This window comes from Sinocyclocheilus rhinocerous, unplaced genomic scaffold (genome assembly GCF_001515625.1).
Source record: "Sinocyclocheilus rhinocerous isolate Xijiao unplaced genomic scaffold, SAMN03320098_v1.1 scaffold1112, whole genome shotgun sequence".
In the NCBI taxonomy this organism is placed as follows: domain Eukaryota; kingdom Metazoa; phylum Chordata; class Actinopteri; order Cypriniformes; family Cyprinidae; genus Sinocyclocheilus; species Sinocyclocheilus rhinocerous.
Window position 1 is genome coordinate 390812 of NW_015657961.1, and position 20832 is coordinate 411643.

Consider the following 20832-nt stretch of genomic DNA (forward strand, 5'->3'; position numbering starts at 1 on the left):
AACACTTCACAGTTGGTTGTGTTACTGTAAGTCATTTTCCTCAAATGCTATTGAGCTTTAAATTATGATATATATTTTGTGTTTGAGCCCATTCAGTAGTGAAATAAACAACATATTTATATATGATTTGTCAGTTTATTTCAATAAAATAAGTAATTTTCCTTAAATGCTATTGAAGTTAGAAAAGTGTATACCAATGTCGTAAGTAACTTTAGAGACGGTCCCTAGATTTGCGAATATCGAATGCCCAGAAATGACACCTCTGGCCATTCCATTGGGTCGTTTGTAAAGGCACAGATACTGTACGGACAATACGGCTCAGTTTTTCTATGTATCTTGCTCTTTTTATTTCTGCAGGTTTGGTCCTCCATAGGTTTCGTTAGGTAGCCTACCAATCACTAGACACTACACAAATTGAGTGTTCACTATTATCATTTTGCATTATTGACACAATATTTTCCTAATTAATGCTGTACAGTTGCTTTGGCACAATCAGTGTTGTTAAAAGCGCTATATAAATAAAGGTGACTTGACTTGACTACACTGACATGAAAAACAGTGTTAGAGCGCCACCTAGACGTTCAGTATTGCTTTATATTTTTCACAGTTGCTGAACTTGTGGACCTTTTTATTGTGAACAGTTTCCAGATACTACAGGTGTGTCACGCGTACAGACGCACACGTCTCTCTTAACACAAAACCAGGAAACCAGGGAGTGTAACAGTTCAATGTCTCTGTGTTTATTTGTACCTACACCCTATAAAATGGCAGAATCCAGTGTTTCTTTGGCTCAGGATCAGTTCAGCTGTTCAATCTGTCTAAATCTACTGAAGGATCCAGTGGCCATTCCCTGTGGACACAGTTACTGTATGAGCTGTATTACAGGCTGCTGGGATCAGGATGATCAGAAGAGAGTCTACAGCTGCCCTCAGTGCAGACAGACCTTCACTCCAAGACCTGTTTTAGGTAAAAACACCATACTGGCTGAAGTGGTGGAGAAAATCAAGAAGACAAAACTCCAAGCTGCTCGTCCTTCTCAATGTTTCATTGGATCTGGAAATGTGGAGTGTGACATCTGTACTGGGGACAAAAACAAAGCCGTCAAATCCTGTCTGGTGTGTCTGGAATCTTACTGTCAGACCCATTTTGAACGTCATGAAGAATTTCACTCTGGAAAGCGACACAAAGTGACTGATGCCATTGGAGAATTAAAAGAGATGATCTGCCCTCAACATGATAAACTGAAGGAAATATTCTGTCGTACTGACCAGTGCTGTATATGTTATATGTGTATGGTAGATGAACACAAAAACCACAACACTGTATCAGCTGCTGCAGAGAGGACTGAGAAACAGGTATGAATTGTATCATACAGAAATAAATGCATTTTATCATATATTTTATAGCCTACGCTATTGACAAAATTAAAGTAACTTATACATGATAAGAAGCTATCCTGTGCAGTAGCCTAAGGTTTTAAATAATTTGGTTGAATTGATGGCTTTATGTTATCATGGTGTTGTCACAAGTACGATTCATCTCATTTTGAGAGGACAGAGAAAAGTAGGAGTGAAATTTGTCATCTTCTGTTTCACGAGTTCGCCTGCCCATCCAGTGCTGATGGCTAATAAAAAATTAAAAAAAACTTGGCTTGCTGTCCTCAACGGAGGCTCGAACCCGAGGCTCAGTTTGAGCTCCGAGTTCAACCACCCTATTGCAGTACTACATAGAGGGAGAATATCAGAAATAGGTGGAGGGATGCTTGAAGAATTGTCGCTGGGACTGCGCGATGAGTGCTGCTTATATAGGCTCGTAATGATGATTGACAGGACTGAATGATTAGGCTCCTCCCGAACCTACGTTTGGAACTTCATTTAATGATAAACTTTTATAGTGTGCCTCTATTCCGGAAGATACTCTATATTTTTTTGTTTATGATGAAATAGTATCAGAACATGTTAATAATTCTCCTGTCTTGCGTAGCCATACTTCTGAGTAAATGGCAACTTAATCTGACTAAGATCCGCCTAATTGTACAGAGGACTGATTTTTAACATTATATTTCAGAATATATAACATCAGAATCAGAATATATAACAGAAACACGTGGATGACACCCAGAGAAAATTCCAGCAGAAAATCCAGGAGAGACAGAAGGAGCTTGAGGAGCTGAGAGGGGCTGTAGAGTCTCACAAGGTGAGTTTTGAGCAGAAGAACAGCTGCTGGCTACTGAAGAGCTGTTTCAGACTCAGTTTGGACTCTCCTCCAGTCAGTCAGTGAGGAGCCAGTGCTGGAGCTCTTTCAGTCCCACTGAAGCCCACTGTGGGGAACAGGTTGTGTGAGGTAGCAGTAAGAGCTGAGTGAATGGACTGATTCTAATGCTACTCTCTGTCCTAACAGCACTCTGCACAGGCAGCAGTGGAGGACAGTGAAAGGATCTTTACTGAGCTGATCCGCTCCATTGAGAGAAGCCGCTCTGAGGTGACACAGTTGATCAGAGATCAGGAAAAGGCTGAAGTGAGTCAAACTGAAGGACGATTGAAGCGAATGGAGCAGGAGATTGAAGATCTGAAGAGGAGAGGCACTGAGCTGGAGCAGATTTCACACACAGACAATCACATACGTTTCCTTCAGGTAACAGAGATCTGACAAACAGGAGAGTGATCTTCAGGAAGGGACGAGTATGTTTTACAGAGATTGTGTTTCTATCAAATGTTTTTGTGTCTTTAGCTGGTGTTTCTCTTGTGTCTTTGTGTCTGTGTAGAGTTTCCAGTCTCTCTCTGTTCCTCCTGGATCTACAGACTCGCCCAGCATCACTGTCAGTTCTCGTCTCTCTTTTGATGATGTTGGAAATCTGTGTCTGATCTTAGAGAGAAACTAGAGCATTTCTGCAGAGAGGAGAGAAAAAAAGGTATCTGCTAGAGGTAAAATACTGGACACGCATGCTTTCTGAAATCGTTGGAAATCTGTGTCTGATCTTAGAGAGAAACTAGAGCATTTCTGCAGAGAGGAGAAAAAAAAGGTATCTGCTAGAGGTAAAATACTGGACACGCATGCTTTCTGAAATAAGTCAAATATCAATCAATTTAATGTGCATTAAAATGAACATGGAATTGTTTTCACCAAGGATGTCTGTTGGTTTCCTTAGTAAGATACATACAGATCATTCCCACTCATGACTATGAGAGCAGGAAGGAGTTCCTACAATGTAAGTGACCAGATGAGCCCACACACACACACACACACACACAGAAACAAGCTACTGTACATTTAAACACTGTGAAGAACACAGGTGTACACTGATGAATCAAATAAGTATCCAAAACTAGATGTTTTGATAGTGACTGACTGTTGAAAGTTGAACTAGACGTCTTCTCTGTCTGATTCCTACAACTAAGAAAACATGAAATATGAGTTTCAGCTAGCATGCTGTATTATTGATTAAAATTCAGATGATTCAGTTTATTGATTTTATATTCTTTCCCCATCAGATTTCCAGCGATTTACACTGGACCCAAACACAGCACATAAACGCCTTTATCTGTCTGAAGGGAACAGAGTGTTTACTGACACTCAGATAAACCAGCCATATCCTGATCATCCAGAAAGATTTGATGCTTACCTTCAGGTGTTATGCAGAGAGAGTGTGTGTGGACGCTGTTACTGGGAGGTTGGATGGACTGGATGTAGATGGTTGAGTATATCAGTGTCATATAAGAGTATTGGCAGGAAGGGAGACTGTGCTGCAAGTAGAATTGGAGCTAATAATCATTGCTGGTCTGTGATGTGCTTTATTGACAAATGTGAGTTCTGGCACAGTAATGTAATGACTGCACTCCCTGTAGTCTCCAGCTCCTCTAGAATAGGAGTGTATGTGGATCACAGTGCAGGAACTCTGTCCTTCTACAGCGTCTCTGAGTCCACACCACATTCACTCAGCCTCTCTATCCTGCGTTCTGGATAGATCCAGGAATAGGTGTGAGACTGTTTGATCCTTAATGTTGGTGGTATCAAGATTCTAACAATAATAATCCCATATAATTAAGGCTGATCATGTTATGTTTACATTATTTGTTGATGTTAATGTCTTCATTTCTTTAATTTAGCTTGTTAAATATTGGTAAATATATCCTGTTTATGACATAGACAAAAATACATAAGGGCTTAATTTCTTGCAATCATGAACATGCATTTTAAGAAGAAACAAATGTATTTTGTACTTAAAACACAGATGACTGCTAATCACCATTAATTCCTTTTTGTATACATATATGTGCTCCATTCAACTATCAGAATGTGCTCTTTCTCTGTCCAAAAGCATTTAAGCATTTTTAATGTGACTGAACACATTAAATTAAACATGAAATGTTGACGTAGAGAGACTGAAATAGTATTTTCCTGTAAAATGTACTCCAGCCATCTTTATTTTATTTTCAACTGGGAAAAATCTTTTTTAAAGTGTGTGCTTTTTAAGATGTCAAATCAAACATTTGTATAAAGCTGTGGAGAGCATCCTTTGTACGATTCTTTATGCCGTGGATAATTGAGCATTTGACGTTGTCATTCATTTCCCTAACACTCCCACTAGTCCAAGTCAGTCTTTAAATTTGTATTCCCCATTAAATGATTAGCAACAACAATCTTCTGAGTTAAGCAGCGTTGGAGACTATGAAAGCTATTTTGGTGTTTCTTTACTGGCAGCACTGAAAAAAGAACCACAGAACAGGCGAACAGAGAGACCTTTATGTGTGGAGCAGAAGGCCTCACTGCTGGCATACATACACTCACATACACACTGAGTCACAGACTGAGAGAAGAAAGAGTTATTTTGTATAAAGAGAATCCTTCTGTTTTCAATCAGGCACTGTCAGAACTTCATCTGGTTTGTTAATCTGCACCGACCCCCAAACACATACAGACAAATACAGTACAATCTTTCCTTTGTGTGACCCCTCACGTTCTGTGGGGAAAGTGCTGAAGTGGTTATAGGTAACAGGTTGAAACACTGCAAGGGTGTGACTTTTACATGAGCAATGCACAACGTTGAAACAAAGTTGTTTCAAAGGTTTGTCCCTGTGATAAATGTTCTGTAAAAATGTTTCTCAGCCCTTCTTGTGGAGGCCTCTAATGCTGCACATTTTGGATTTCTTCCTTAACCTCCTGAGACCCTGCATCCTCATATGAGGACATTATATTTTAGTGAATTTCTCTGAGACTATACATGCCACAGTTTTAAATCTGGAGTTTTGAAATTATCATTTAAATCTGACTAATTTTTAAACTGTGTGTCATAAATCAACATCTCAGGAAAATGTTATGGGGTTCCAAATCCAAATATGACTTTGATTTCATACATGTCCTCATATGAGGACACCGGGACTAAAAGCATGTTTATTACGCAAATCATTCTGTTATAACATAGTTGAGAATGATCTTTATACAAAGTTTGGTACAAAAAAAAAAAATCCTGAAAACTAAAAATGTACTGGTGATTTTAAAAAATCATTTGTTTTTGCCTATGCGTGTTCATTCATGTCTTTTTATTTTTTTTTTTAAGAAATTGTGTCCAGATGTCCTCTACCAAGGACGTAGCATAACTTATGAATGAAATATAATTTTTACTTTTTTTTTTTTTTTTTTTTTACATTTTTTAATGCTCTAAACAATGTAATGACATGAACAAATACAATTTTTTTCATAAAATGTTTTGCCGGGTCTTAAAGAGGTTAATTGACAATGATTTAGTTGAAAGCAGTTGACCAGCAGTTTGCTTAGGCCCACTAAAGGGCCTCAGCAAACTTCCATAGAGGCCAAAAGATGACTTACAATTATTTCATTATGTAAAAGTATTTTTAAATAATAATTTGTAAACATATATAAAACAATAACCTCTTAAACAAATTTATATTTGCATTTATAGGTAGGCAAATTTTAATATTTGAATCACTATATCATTCTAACTGTTTGTCTGTCTGTTTGTTTTTTAACAGGACTGAGTCAAGAAGAGGTGTGTCTTCATCATGCTGCTGCATGTATATCAGGCAATAAACAGTAGTGGCTGTGGGTATGTCTCCTCCTCTGCTGTGTGTGTGTTAGAAAAGCTTGAATGGGCCAGTTAGTAATACAAGTAGGCTGTTGAGCAATGTTTAATTGTCATTGAGCGACCTCCACTGGGCGTGACTTTCTGAAAATCTTGGACACTCGCATTTGTTCGTGTATTATCTGCTCATTTCTTGTCTTATCTCCCATTGGACACTGATGTTTAATATAGTGCGGTGATGACAAGCACTCTTTCACTTTTAAAGTAGCCTAACATTCTCAAAACCTGGACTTATCGCGTGAAGTGCATCGTGAAGCCTTTTTTCCCCGGACCAGTCTTCTAGGTTTTTTCTTTTTTTCACTCAGAGGCTCTTTAATAATGTTGGAGTGTTTATTGACGGTCTTTCTGGGCTTTATCTCCGTGCTGCTGTTCTGCGCTTTCTGCAGTCGCAGGCGGTGAGTTTTCTGACTATATTTTGCTGCTTGTTGCCATGTAGCCGATGTTTATTCATTGTAATACGGATGAATACTTTGTTTAAATGAATGTTTGTGTTTAATTGTGCTTATGTGTCTATGTGGAGCGTGTATTTATCATTAGGCAGACGCCTTTTGTTCAAGTATTCGAAGAAACATGATGAATTAACAGATTCATGATTAGTCTGAACTGTCCAAGCAGATGAAGCTACACTCTTAAAAATAAAGATTCTTTATATGCATTGATGGTTCCATGAAGAACTTTTAACATCTATGGTCCACAAAAGGTTCTTTATGGTGTAAAAAGGTTCATTAGATTATTAAAATGTCCTTCACACTGTAACACGGTTCTTTCAAGAACTCTTTACTGAAAGGTTTTTGGGGAGCCAAAAATGGTTCTTCTATGGCATTACTGCAAACCCCCTCTTTTGGAACCTTTATTTTTAAGAGTGTAAACGTTATAATCGTCATTCATCACTTAAAGTTTAAGCCGCGTTGGCAAGGAAGTGTCTGCTAAGACCATATGAATAATTCACACTTTACAGCAGGACTGGGAGCTTGTTTACTCTCAATTCACCTCAGTTAGAAACTGAACCTTTCACTGGAAGGCGTCCAGTGATGGGTAGCTCGATAAGAATTTCTTTCGAACAATTCGAACCGATTCAGTGACTCGATTACGCCATCTCGTTGTTCTCTAAAATGTTACAATAAAGCCATATGTAGAGGTATAATTTTATTACATGTTATTTATAAAGATGTTTATCATTTCATTGGTTCCAGTTCCATTTGTTACAGCCATGATCTGATTCATAAAACATTAAGTCATCTTAAATATAACTTTATAATCCAAAGACTTAAACTACTTCAGTCTGTGTACACTGAATTTATTTAATACACGAGTTTCACAATTTGAGTTGAATTACTGAAATAAATTAACTTTTCCACGACATTCTAATTTATTGAGATGCACCTGTAGATCGTACTAGAGACCATGCGTACCTGCATTGTAAACTGGTTTAAATAGTTAATTGAAAAGATTCGACTGAAAAGATCGATTCATTCACGAATCGGACATTGTCATTTTGGTGCACAGATCCTATTGATTCAAAACCGCTTTGTTTGCATGTTGAAACAAGGATGTGTATTACAACATGACTGAAGCACACTACATGTAGCCTATTACCACAAGAGTGTTAAGTTAATTTGATATCTGTACTTAATTTGTGTATAGTTGAAGAATAAAGAGGTGTAGTTCTGTTTTTACCTTGCTTCTCTTTTGTTCCAGGTAATCTATGCCTGTCTTTACAATAAGGTTATGTTTGCACAGTTTCAATGTTCATTGTTCATGGACTTCACAGATGGTCAGAGTTTTTTTTTTTTTTTTCTGTTTCTGTGCCGAGACTTTGAGTTAGAAATTTACCCCACTATGGGCTGAAATGTTTTCTTGTTCATTCACTATGTGCTGCAGTGTGTTTTCTATATTCAGTTATCAAGCTGCAATCTCAAAAGGAAGTTTGGAGAACTAATTGCCAAAGGGCCACCCCATTCTTTTCTGGTTAGACTCGAAAAGTAGGGCATGGGAGATGTAGATTAGCAATAGATCACAGAAGTTATCACATAGTATTCTCAGTAAACGAGTCTTGGCTTTGTCATTTAAAATAATACTAGCATTTAAAACAAACTGAAACGCAACAAATAATTTTGTTTAGCACAATTATATCACTGCTTTACCACAGAGAACATTATCAAGAGAGCAGGTGACCTAGATGGTTGGGGTTTGTTTGAGTTTTTGTTTGTCTGAGAGAGTATTTTATAATGACATAGAATGGCAGTCTCTCAGACATTGTTGAAACAAGCATGTTAAAAAAAAAAGACTCTTACATTGTGTGTGCATGTTACAGGAAGAACGGTGAGCCCCCGCTGATTAAAGGCTGGATTCCATTCCTGGGAAAAGCTCTAGAATTCAGAAAAAACTCTCAGCAGTTTCTTTCACAACTACAGCAGGAGCATGGAGATTTTTTTACTGTACTTATAGCAGGTATATGACAAATGCACAGTCATTTACTTAGCAATATTATACACAAATCATTTTTTCAAATGGTAACGTCTTCTGACATTTTGTCATATTTTGATACATTTTGTGCACACAGGTTTCCATTTGCTCTTCCTCTCAGACACAATGTTATTTTGCAACACATGCTCACATAGTTATGGTAATTAAGAAGATCCTGAAAGATACTGTGAGAATAACAATGTTTGAATAGTTGACGAATAGTTGACAAATAACATGGACCTTTTTATTATTATTATTTTGTACTTTGTTCTGGGAAGTTGCTATATAATTCTAATCGATCATTTAGAGCTGCATTTTCCAAAAGCATCGTATCTGAAGTAGATTGCATTGTGAACTGGTTTAAATTATTAATTGAAAAGATTCAACTCAAAAGAACGATTCATTCACAAATCAGACATTGCTATTTTGGAGCACAGATCCTATTGATTCAAAACCGCTTTGTTTGCATGTTGAAACAAGGATGTGGGTAATTGCTAGGTGGTTGTTGACTAACTGACTGTCTCCTTTAAGTTTTATTTTATTTTATCCACTTGAGAATTTTAAGTCAGTAGCACCAACTGGTACAAACTGGTAAAGTTACAAGTTGTGGAATCCTTAGGGTTAGATCAGATTATGAATAATAGTGATGTTAATAAAAACCACTAAAATCATGCAAAAATGATACAAAAAAATCATTATGGCCTTACATATACCTATTCATGTTTGTGTATTTCTTTAGGAAGGTACATTACATTCATAATGAATCCTTTTCTGTACCCGTCTGTGATCAAACACGGGAAACAGTTGGATTTCCACAAGTTTTCAGACAGTGCAGCATCCAGGACGTTCGGTTACCCACCGGTACAGAGTGGCCTCTTCCCTGGAATGAGTGACAGCATCCAGCGGAGTTACACTTTGCTGCAGGGTTCTGCCCTCGACCTGCTCACATTCAGCATGATGGGAAATTTGCAGCAGGTCCTGCGATGCCGTTTTCTGTCCAGTGAAGGGTCTGGGTCTGATGGACATTGGCAAGAGGCAGAACTATATGAGTTTTGTAAATGCGTAATGTTTCAGACCACGTTTAACACGCTGTATGGACATTCAGCAAATCTGTGTCTGGATCAGCTGCGAGAGGACATTGAGAAGTTTGATGGCATTTTTCCTTTACTAATGGCCCGTGTGCCCATCGCATTGCTGGGAAAAACCAAAGAAATTCGTGAGAAGCTAATAAGATTTTTCTACCCTCAAAGAATGGCAGAATGGAGGGCTCCATGTCAGTTCATACAGACCCGGATGGACCTGTTCCAGCAGTATGACACGCTTCAGGACAGAGATAAAGCAGGTGACTCTCACACATACACACACTAACACACACAAATAAAATCTAAAATGACTGTGGAGTGTGTTTCTAATGGTAAATGTCCCATCTACAGAAGTATATTAATTTTCCCATCATGACATGAAGAACCCTGGTCTTCTGATTTTGTGCACCAAAAGAAATTACAGGTGCATCTCAATAAATTAGAATGTCGTGGAAAAGTTCATTTATTTCAGTAATTCAACTCAAATTGTGAAACTCGTGTATTAAATAAAATCAATGCACACAGACTGAAGTAGTTTAAGTCTTTGGTTCTTTTAATTGTGATGATTTTGGCTCACATTTACTAAGTAAATGTATCACAATTCTCACAAAAGTGACTTTTTACAGTAGTTTTAAAGGCAGCATAGATGTAGTCCTTAACCATTAACCAACAACACTAAACGATTAGAAATATTTAATTTAATTTAATACTACACTTTGTCTTATGAACAGTCAGTACACAGTACTACACAGTAAATGCAGTAACTACTACACAGAGTTAAGTCTCACAGTTAGTTGTAATCTGTATGGTTTTGATTCAATAAAATTAATCAGTTCCATAGATGCAAACTCCTCACCTTTCGGTGAAAATTAAACTTTTTGAGATCAAAATAGTTTTTTTTCTGTACCCGCTTTCAAACTCTCCTGTATATTTTTGTGTGCAATGTTTGAAAAATGTAGTTTTTCCAATTAAATAAAAAAAAAAGCCAAAATATTTAATGCATTATTTAATTATTATACCATTAATAATTAACTTAATTTGTAGTTAACTAGTTAAGTATTTAAATAATTAACCCTACTAGTCTGTTGGTGTCTGGGATTATTTATTTATTTCTAAATTGTCTTATTTCTAAATGACACGAGACTTTGTGACTTCCTGCACTTGCTATGCTTCATAGTCATTTTATAATAAATCCAAAAGTAAGACGTGAGAAAAACTAGAGAAGTTGAAATGGCAACTGAGCTAATGAGTGATCCTCTGCTGCCATCTACTGGATATAATGGTCATTTTATGTCATTTTCATTCATTTGTTTTCCACCAGGAGACATTTTTTCCCCCTGTCTTAAGAGTCATTGGTTCAGGTATTGGACTTCACTAGTTGCGCTGTCTGTTTTGTGCTGCAGATTGACGATAAAACATGACTAAAATAATATTGGTCAATAAAATTCTTTATGCACCAACAGAAACACTCCAAAGAGAAAGGAAAAATTTTATTTGCATCATATGACCCCTTTAAATTCCTGCCCTGGGGTGTTGCCAAGATGACTCCTGATTTCTGACTAAATTGACTTGTCTTAAAGGGGCTTTTTGCCATCAGTTTCTGTCTGATGAAATGTGGAAGCAGGATGTGCATGAGCAGTGAATGCTCATCATGACTGTGTTGGACCAATGCCCAGTGGTTTACACACACACACACACACACACACACACATAGCTTTCTTTCTTTCTTTGTCCATAGCACATCATTTTGCCATGCTGTGGGCAGCAGTGGGAAACACCATCCCAGCAGCCTTCTGGTGTCTTTACCACCTCATCTCCTGCCCTGAAGCCCTTGAAGCAGTGAGAGCAGAGATTATCAATGTGGTTGGAGAGAAGAACATGAAGTTGATCTTTGAAGAGGACATCACAATTACACGACAACAGCTAGAACAGATGGTTAACCTGGGTAACATGTGCATTCTTACATAGTAACCCATCAAACATATCAGTTATCGTCCAAATAGTGCTATAGATTTAGAGTTACTATGCCAGTTTTCAATGATTCAGACTGTGTTTTTCTCTCTGCAGAGAGTTCAATAAATGAGAGTTTCCGTCTCTCCTCTGTATCAATGAACATCCGTATAGTTCAGGAAGATTTCTGTTTGTGTCTGGATGCCCAGCATTCAATCAACCTGCGAAAAGATGACATTGTTGCTCTTTACCCACAAAGCACACACCTTGACCCTGAAATATATGATCAGCCTCAGGTAACATGCATTTACAGCTGCCTAGATCAGTGATTATCAACCAGGGGGCCTCAGCAATTATTATCAATGCTGAAGACAATTTTTGCTGCTTCATATTTTTGTGGAAACTGCAATACATTACCATTCAAAAGTTTAGGGAGAGTATGATTTAAAAGAAAGAAAAAAAGAAAATAATATTTTTATTCAGCAAGGATGCATTAAATCTATCAAGAGTAAAGACTAAGGAAAGACTTATAATGTTACAAAACATTTCAGTTTTTTAATCAATTCTGTTCTTAAGAATTTTCCATTCATGGAAGAATGCGGGGGAAAAAATTTATCTGGACTTCCACAAAAATACTAATAATAGGAATTATTATTAATAGTGATGTGACATGTGGCCAAGTATGGTGACCCATACTCGGAATTAGTGCTCTGCATTTATCCCATCCAAAGTGCACACACACACCGTGAACACACACACACACACACTGTGAACACACACCCGGAGCAGTTGGGGGATCGGTGCCTTGCTCAAGGGCACCTCACCGTATTGAAGGGGTTACGAGTCCCACTCTCTAACCATTAGGCCACGACTTCCCCCATAATTGAGAACCAATAATAATTGAGCACCAAATCAGCATATTGTAATGATTTCTAAAGGATCATGGAACACTGAAGACTGGAGTAATGACTGCTGAAAATTCAGCATTGCCCTCACAGGAATAAATTACAATTTATTACTTATCCATTAAATCTCAAATAATAAGTCATGGCCTTTGAATATTGTTATGGACAACGGGGGACTTGAAATCAAAAAAGGTTGAGAATCACTGCCCTAGATCCACCTAGTGGACCTCATTTTAAACATACTAATTTATTGTTAGAAAACTCATTTATTGAGATGTCTTTTGTGTGTGATTTCTTGTAGCGCTTCCAATTTGACCGTTTTGTGGAGGACGGGAGGGACAAAACAGATTTTTATAAATGTGGCCAGAAGGTCCGGTACTATCGTATGCCTTTCGGCTCCGGAGCCACACAGTGTCCGGGGCGTTTTTTCGCGATGAATGAGCTGAAGCAGTTTGTGTGTGTGACTCTGCTCATGTGTGAAATGCAGTTGCCGGAGAACCAGCAGGAGGCGATGCTAGACAACAGCCGTGCTGGTCTGGGCATCATGCCACCTGTTAATCCAATCACTTTCAAATACAGAACCAAAAAAAACAGGGGACAATATGAAGAGGGAGGAATGGACTAAATGAATAGAGAGAGACTGTTGTCTGTTCTTTGCTTGAGTATTTTGCTTTCATTTTTTTCACAGCTATACACTGCAGTTTGAATCAGGGTTTGATGCACTACAGTGAACAGCCTTCTATGTATATGCTACTGTTACATAATAGCAACTTTTCAAACATCTTACCTCTAATAAATCAATTTGATCTAGTCACTGGGTGTAAATAACAATTATAAACTCATAAAGTGGCAAAGGCTGCACATGCAAGTCAACTGGATTTCATGCACTGCAGCTCATCATCTAGACTAATCATTTCTTGATTTCAGCATTGAACATTAAAAGGTACTATTTTAGTTTATTTTAAACCCTTATTGAACAGTCATAAAATGTATATGGAATAAACAAATTGATGTTCAAAAGTTTGGTAAGATTTTCAGATATTTTTGAATGATCAAATCTGACAATGAATAATCATTTGCTTCAATACTATTAGACTATATACACTATATACTCTGCTGATATACTCAATGGCAAGTTCAAATACAGTTTAGACACAGAAATCAGACAAAGGCATCATGGGACACTCAGTACTTTACTGGAATGTTAGAGGGACAGCATGTGCAAAAATGAACAAATGTAACTCGTTTCAATAGCTACTGTACAACACTGTGTAACAAACAAATAAAAACAAATAAAACACCTCTACATTCTCAGTGTGGCTCAGGTTTTGCTTTTATACCGAGATTGTAACAGTCAACACTCATAAATACTTTTTTACTTCTACAAGCCACAAATAAGATGACAGTTATTCATGCATATTAAAGTGCTGCCATTTCACAGATTAAACAAGATCTCATTTCAACAGGTGGACACCAGGTAAGCCAAATTTAGGGTCAAAAAGCAACATTAGTAGATGTTTTTGAGGTGTGATGGAAAAAGGTCCTCAGGTCAGAAGCCAATGTCAAGTTGTATCCTGTGCTCAAAAACAGCAATGATAAGCATGATGGCGAAGCCCAAGAGTATCCCAGCATTCTGCAGGAGGAAGAAGCCATAGTGACTGAAGCCTGCTTCGCTTGCGTCATTGTGTAACATCTCGGGTACCTTCAAAACACACACACACACACACACACACACACAAAAAGCCAATTTTAGAGATCACAGTTTCAACTAGATAAACACAGAGGACCACAATGTGTACGTTGCAATGTTTTATTCACATTACAACAATATTTTCCCTTAAAAATACATATAATTAGATCAACTGTATGTGTTGAAGATAAAGAGGAACAGTGTTATTTTGGAATTATTTATATACAACATTGGTTTTTATTAATATTTTGAATTGCCGTTTTATATTTTGAGTTTTCATTTGAATGTATTAATTTTGTTAGGTTTTTTTTGTTTCATTTATATTTCAGTTTTTGTTTTTATTTCGACAATAATTTAGTGCTTCAACTTAAAATGATTTCAGTTTAATTTTAGTTCTTCATTCAATTAAATTCCATTTTATTTCAGCTGTATTTCAATGAACAAAATGTTTTTATTAGTTTTAGGTAACAATAATAACCCAGCTGAAGACATAATATTTCTAGTAGAATGTCTTTTTAATTCTGCTCTCCTCAATCACAGAATTTATTTTTCTTTGCTACTCACCATGTCCACAAGAGCGACGTACATGAATAACCCAGCCGTGAGAGCAAAGATCCATGTGGCAACATTTTCAGCATAATGACCGATCAGAATGCCTGTGATCATGCCCAAATATCCCATCAAGGCTGAGAGCAGATTATACAGGATGGCCTGTCGTACTGACATACCCGCCTTCAGCAAGACCGCAAAATCACCTGCGTCAAAGAGGAGGATAAGGCAGGTATGTTGAAAAAATAAAAAACATTTCAAAGTTTGATGGACAACAACCTGACTTCTGATTCCTTTGTCAATTCCATATACTGATTCATTTCTAAAGTCAAACAAAACTGTCACCATGATAACAGACAATGTCTTACCAAGCTCATGAGGAAGCTCATGGCAGAACACTGCAACTGAGGTACTAAGACCACTGGACAAACCTTCTGTGAATGCTGCCCCTGAAATACAAAATTGCACATAATCTGTAAATGCTGTTCAAAAGCAGTGTATGAAAATGCCTTTGTGTGCATTTTTTGTGATAAACATTTTATTCAATTTGAAAAGTACTTATCAATTTTATTAAATGCACAGTATATATATATATGCATGCACATAGATGCATAAACTTTTTTACACTTGTATTGCAAATCTAAGGTTTTATTTGTTTTATGTGTGTGTAAAATTTACCTATGGCAAGTCCATCACTAAAGTTGTGAAGACCGTCTCCCATGATGACCATCCAGGCGAGTGTGGCCACGCCAGCCTGCTGGAAGTGCTGGAGCGAGTAGGAGTGTGTGTGTCTGTGCGTGTGTGCGGGTGGTGGTTCTGGGAGTGGTGGTGATGCAGTATGTGGTGATAGTCATGGTGATGATGATGCTGCTCATCTGACTGGCCAACAGTGTCATGGAAGTGGGAGTGGCATTTGTCTTCACAATCCATGTCACTGTAGAGCTCCGCCCCCAACATCACTTCCTCTTCCACTGCAACGCCCCGCCCACATGCGCTTCCACCATTCATTTCAGCAGCTGATGTTATAGAAAAATTTAAATCATGTACGACAATTTCATTTTGACTGCATAAACATTTACAAGCATCAACAAAAAGTGAAGTTACCGTCAACTGTTTTGACGTCATTGTCTTCTAATGATGGCAGTTTCTCAGATTCCAAAACTTCTGTGGCGAGATCAACCCTCTTCTGCACCTACAAACACAGAGATAATACTTTAAACTACAGAAATTCAAGAAACGACGTTAAAACGTTCAGGGAATTAATGCTATTAATTCATTAGACACACAGACAACACTGCACGATTTCCGGCTGTCCTAGATGAAAGATTGCCATCGTGAAACAATCATGGCGATTTCTATGATCGTGGCTCCTAATCGGCGGTCCTATGCCGTACAGTGAGAGAGGTTCAAAGACGGCCGTTGTCACAGTCTTGTGTCCAAAGATAGCCTATGTTAATTTTCTGACAGTGTAAGAAGTTCAGCATGATCATCACAGTTTGTTTGCTGTTACAACCTACGTCTATAAACTAGCCAATAAAAATGCAACATGAAATGGAGTGTTGATAAATGCTAAACTTAAAATGCTTACCTCAAACTCTTTTCCATTATGTGACTATAATATGAAATCTTATAAAATATGAGATCTTAGACTTATATTGTCTGTTTGCACATTTTGCTGACCTTCTGTTTTTTGTCTTTGTACATTTTGCCGAGGGTCAGGAAGTGTTCGATGAGGAACATGATGTAGACTCCACTCAGAGCTGTGAGCCCTATCCACACAGGCCGAAGGGAATCCTCTTCCACCTCTTCGCCGTGGTGACGGTGCTCAGAGTGGCCATGCTGGTGATGACCCTGAGACTGACAGGTGCCAATCAAAGGTCAATAAGAAATCTTGCAGAATATAGAAAAACATGTATACTCTACTGTTCAAATGTTTGGGCTTAGTTAACAAAACAAAACAAAAATTCAAGAAATGTATAATTTAATTCAGCTGGTATGCATTAAATTAATCAAACGTGACAGTAAAATATATTTATAATGTTACAAATAAATGCTGTTCTTTTGAACTTTCTATTCATCAAAGAATCCTGAAAAAAATGCACTATGGTTTCCACAAAAAATATTAAGCAGCGCAACTGTTTTCAACATTGATAATATTAAGAAATATTTCTTGAGCACCAAATCAGCATATTAGACAGATTCCTGTAGGATCATGTGACACTGAAGACACAAAAATTAGGCCATAAAACAGTACTAAATTTGAATACAAGTTTGTGTCTTACATGTGGTATGAGGTGGAGAAAAGCATCTCCGCTGAGAGTTCCCACTGCAAGTGCTACCAGAAAGCTCAGCAGGAAGTTGAAGCAAACTCTGTTCATGAGTGGGATCAAAACCACACCAACTAATGCCAGTAAACTGATCAAAGTAATGGAGAGAAATCCTCCTACCCAAGCTGTAACATAAACACACACACATTTATTAAATCCATTTGTAGTAATTCATACCGATTGATTTTAGTGTTTTATTTTTAAAGCATTTAGTCAAATAGTATAGAATTTTAAAGTGGTGGTTCATTGCGATTTCACTTTTTTAACGTTAGTTAGTGTGTAATGTTGCTGTTTGAGCATAAACAATATCTGCAAAGTTACGAAGCTGAAAGTTCAATGCAAACGGAGATATCGTCTTTTAAAATTTTGGCAGTTTAATGCCTACAAAAACGGCTGGTAGGGACTACAACAAGTTACTTCCCGGGTTCGTGACATCACAAACCCAAATAAACCCCGCCCTCGGGAAAAGGCAGCAAAGGGGGCGATGCCATGCTGCGCTGCTTTAGAGAAGAGGAAGAGAAAACTAGAGGTACACGTAAAAATCTGTTCATATATGAATTGCGATTCTGTCTTCTAACGATTCTAATGGATTCACAAGTTTCAAAATCAATGTTCAAAAGCAGCGTTCTTAATACTGTTCCTCGTGTCGCCTGCTCGGCCTCTCTCTCTCTCTCTCATTCAGCTCAGCTCCGACAATGAACTGTCCCATAAACACAATCAAGCCTAGAAAAAACCCAGTGAACCACCCCTTTAATACTGTCCATTTATCAGTTATCAACCATAAAATGATACTTAATTATCAGCCCCTGATTGTGCATCCCCAAGTTTGTGTGTTTATCTAAACCAAAAGTAAAGCTATGATTTCATTGGCTGAACCTACTTGCTCAGGTGACTGGCTATTTGCCTAATGTAAAATGTAATTTGCATCAATGGAAGACAATTATCATAACATAAACATAATGAATATGCAACTTAGCCTTATTATATCTAGAACTAAAAGATATTAATTAACACACACTTACCAATGTTAATCGAAGCATTCCTTGGGCTTCTGCCATTAGTGTGATTATGCAGATGATGATTGTGATGATGATGATGGTGGTGGTGTTGGTTGTGATGATGGGAATGATCTGGAAAAAAGATCATTTTTATACAGATTCTGCTGAACAACTATTGCGACTGTGACACAAAAACACAACTTTATGTAAATCACATCCTCAAAAGCTCACCTGAATGGTCATCAGCGTGCAGGAGGCAAGAATTGGAATCAATCTGCATGAGAAGGGCAGGGCACAGGTAACTGAAGTCCTTGACAGAGACACCCATTTCCTTTGTCATGCCATGTGACTGCAGGATTGTGGAGGCATTTTGACACTGAAAGAGAAAAGACAGGACTTTTGTGTGCGGAGTATACCAGGGATTTTCAAGAGTCTTCGGAAAGGTTTAAAGAAAAACAGTGTAAGAAATGTAAAAATAAATAAATTATTAAAAATGAAAGGTTATAATCAAATAAAAAATAGATCAGATATTAGATAAAATGTAAATAAATAAATAATAATGTAACTGTACCGCTAGGCTTGTATGGTCTAGTCCATGCTGATCATGGTCATCGTGCGGATGGGCAGGTGTGTCCTCAGTCTGGTGGGTGTGGTTAGAGTATGTTACATTGCTCTGGGTGGAGTTAAATGGGGCGTGATCCTGCGTTAAATCATAGTCAGCACTACGATTGGTCCGCAGTGATTTTGTGACATAGGATGGCGTAGCTAAAGTTGTGGTCAAGTCCTGATTCATCTTCATGTAGAGATTGTGATGAGCATCCGATTGGCTTTTCTTCCCAGAGGCGGGATCAGGCTTTGCTTTTGGGACGGCGTCACTCTTTTCCTCATTATGGTCAATACCCCCCTTCTTGCTGGTGACAGGATGTGTGCGTGTGGTGAGTTTGTCCACATGAACATGCGTGTGATCATGCTCATGCGTATGATTATGTCCATTGCCATGGTGATGCACCATCACTTTTCGGATGCGGTCCAGCCCCACCCCCTTTAGTAGGTTGTACAGGCCTTCTAAGGAGATACTACCATTTTGCCCGTACTTGGCAAACAGAGCCTGTAGGTGGCGCTGTTGTGCCTGTTCTGCCATCTGACCGTCAGTCTCAATGGCCATGGACTTGCAATCTGAACCTGCACTCAGTGAACATGCCCACAGCAATGTCAGTGACATCACTGGAAAGAGGTGTGGCCACCAACCAATCATACTGGCATCCTAAAACAAGAAAAAAAATATTACCGTTATTGTCACAATGCCGTAATACCACAATGTCAACATTACAATTCTGAAATAGAGAATGAATGAAAACAAAAGCTAAACAAAAACATATATTTTAATTTTCTCACTACAATGTGTGAAAATGAAAAGATTTCTTTTATTTACCAAAAAAACAACTAAGTTAACAATTGATATAAATTCAATAGATTCAAAATAATGGGTCTCTTTACTAACTGTGCATGTGCACACACAAATCATGTTTTATCAATAACTTAAATTGCAAAATGTTTCCAAAATTTACACACAAAAAAAAATAATAATAAAAAATAAATAAATAAATATATATATATATATATATGTGTGTGTGTGTGTGTGTATACAACAACTGAAATCACATGTACACAAAAAAAAATCACATATTCTGGGTGGCCTTTTAAACATGTTAAGATTAAATTTTATACAGGAAGGAAGACTGTAAACGAAAGGTTTTTCGGAAGACCCATATATGGATATAGTTGGGCGTGTTTTATACATATTACTAACCTTGGGTATACAGTCGCTTATCTAAAATACTCCAAATCTAGTAACATTAGAACATGGCATTAGAACGAGTTTAATAACAAATTCACGAATAATCCACGCAATTATTAGTAAATATGAGATTTAATGATTTTTATACTGTACAGAAAGTCGACCTCTTAGATGGAATAGACCAAAATCATAAAAAAGCAAAAGTGATTCTTCTTCGTATTCTTCTGAAAAGTGTTCAACTGACATTCTATTATTGTGTTATCTTTGACTGAGGAAAAAGTAGCGCACATTTCAGAATCAGGTGAATTTTGTCTTCTTGCGCTTCTATCACTGGTGTTTTTCTGGCACGCTTGTACATCACCAAACAAGCCGCGCATCACGGACTCTTGATTACACTGCGACAATACGACTCACGTCGTTTTTTACCATAATAATGACGTTTCTTACTGGGTTGCAGGTCGATTTCGTTATTCGGAGATGTATGAAATTACTTCTTGTAAATTTAACAGATGCATCAGAACTGATGTGGAAGAACAACAGGCGTCATGAGGCCTAGTTGCTACCTTTCTGCACACCTAATTTCTCCCGTCCTAATTGTATGTTTAGTTGCTGAGGGTCTGATCATACATCAACAGCATTTACTGCTTACCGGGAGTCCACCCGCGCACCGCGCTCGAAAGTAAGCGCGTTCTACAGGGCGATTCTGCACACAACACCACGAGCACTTCGACCAGACGTGTGCAAAGAAACGTCATCATAAAACCGGAAACATGACGAATGTTTTTGTTTCACAACGGAACTAACGGCAGTTAAGATGTGATTACAGACCTCTTTATACGAATAAAAAGCGGACGCTCCGAGACCGAGTCTGATGATTTTAGAGAAGGTGTTTGTTTGTTTTTTAGAGAAGTATCGGAAGCTGATATTGGTTTCGAAGTAGTCACATGACCACGCATTTGTCTGATTC

At 37.7% G+C, this 20832-nt stretch overlaps 2 protein-coding genes and 1 pseudogene across 2 annotated transcripts in view; 2 read left to right on the plus strand and 1 right to left on the minus strand.

The window, feature by feature from the left end:
• Positions 1 to 764: 764 nt before the first annotated feature.
• Positions 765 to 20832, plus strand: part of LOC107721741 (tripartite motif-containing protein 16-like) — a 258890-nt gene continuing 238822 nt past the window's right edge. The window contains exons 1-3 of the mRNA XM_016529899.1: positions 765 to 1355; positions 2101 to 2196; positions 2401 to 2634. Coding sequence (XP_016385385.1) covers positions 765 to 1355; positions 2101 to 2196; positions 2401 to 2634 — 921 coding nt within the window. The remainder of the gene's footprint in view (positions 1356 to 2100; positions 2197 to 2400; positions 2635 to 20832) is intronic.
• Positions 6115 to 13654, plus strand: LOC107721742 (25-hydroxycholesterol 7-alpha-hydroxylase-like). The gene is made up of 6 exons (XM_016529900.1): positions 6115 to 6495; positions 8415 to 8551; positions 9306 to 9908; positions 11387 to 11593; positions 11716 to 11894; positions 12805 to 13654. Exons 1-6 carry the CDS (start codon positions 6419 to 6421, stop codon positions 13126 to 13128), a joined length of 1527 nt encoding a protein of 508 aa, XP_016385386.1. The 5' UTR covers positions 6115 to 6418; the 3' UTR covers positions 13129 to 13654.
• Positions 13723 to 20623, minus strand: LOC107721731 (zinc transporter ZIP6-like; annotated as a pseudogene).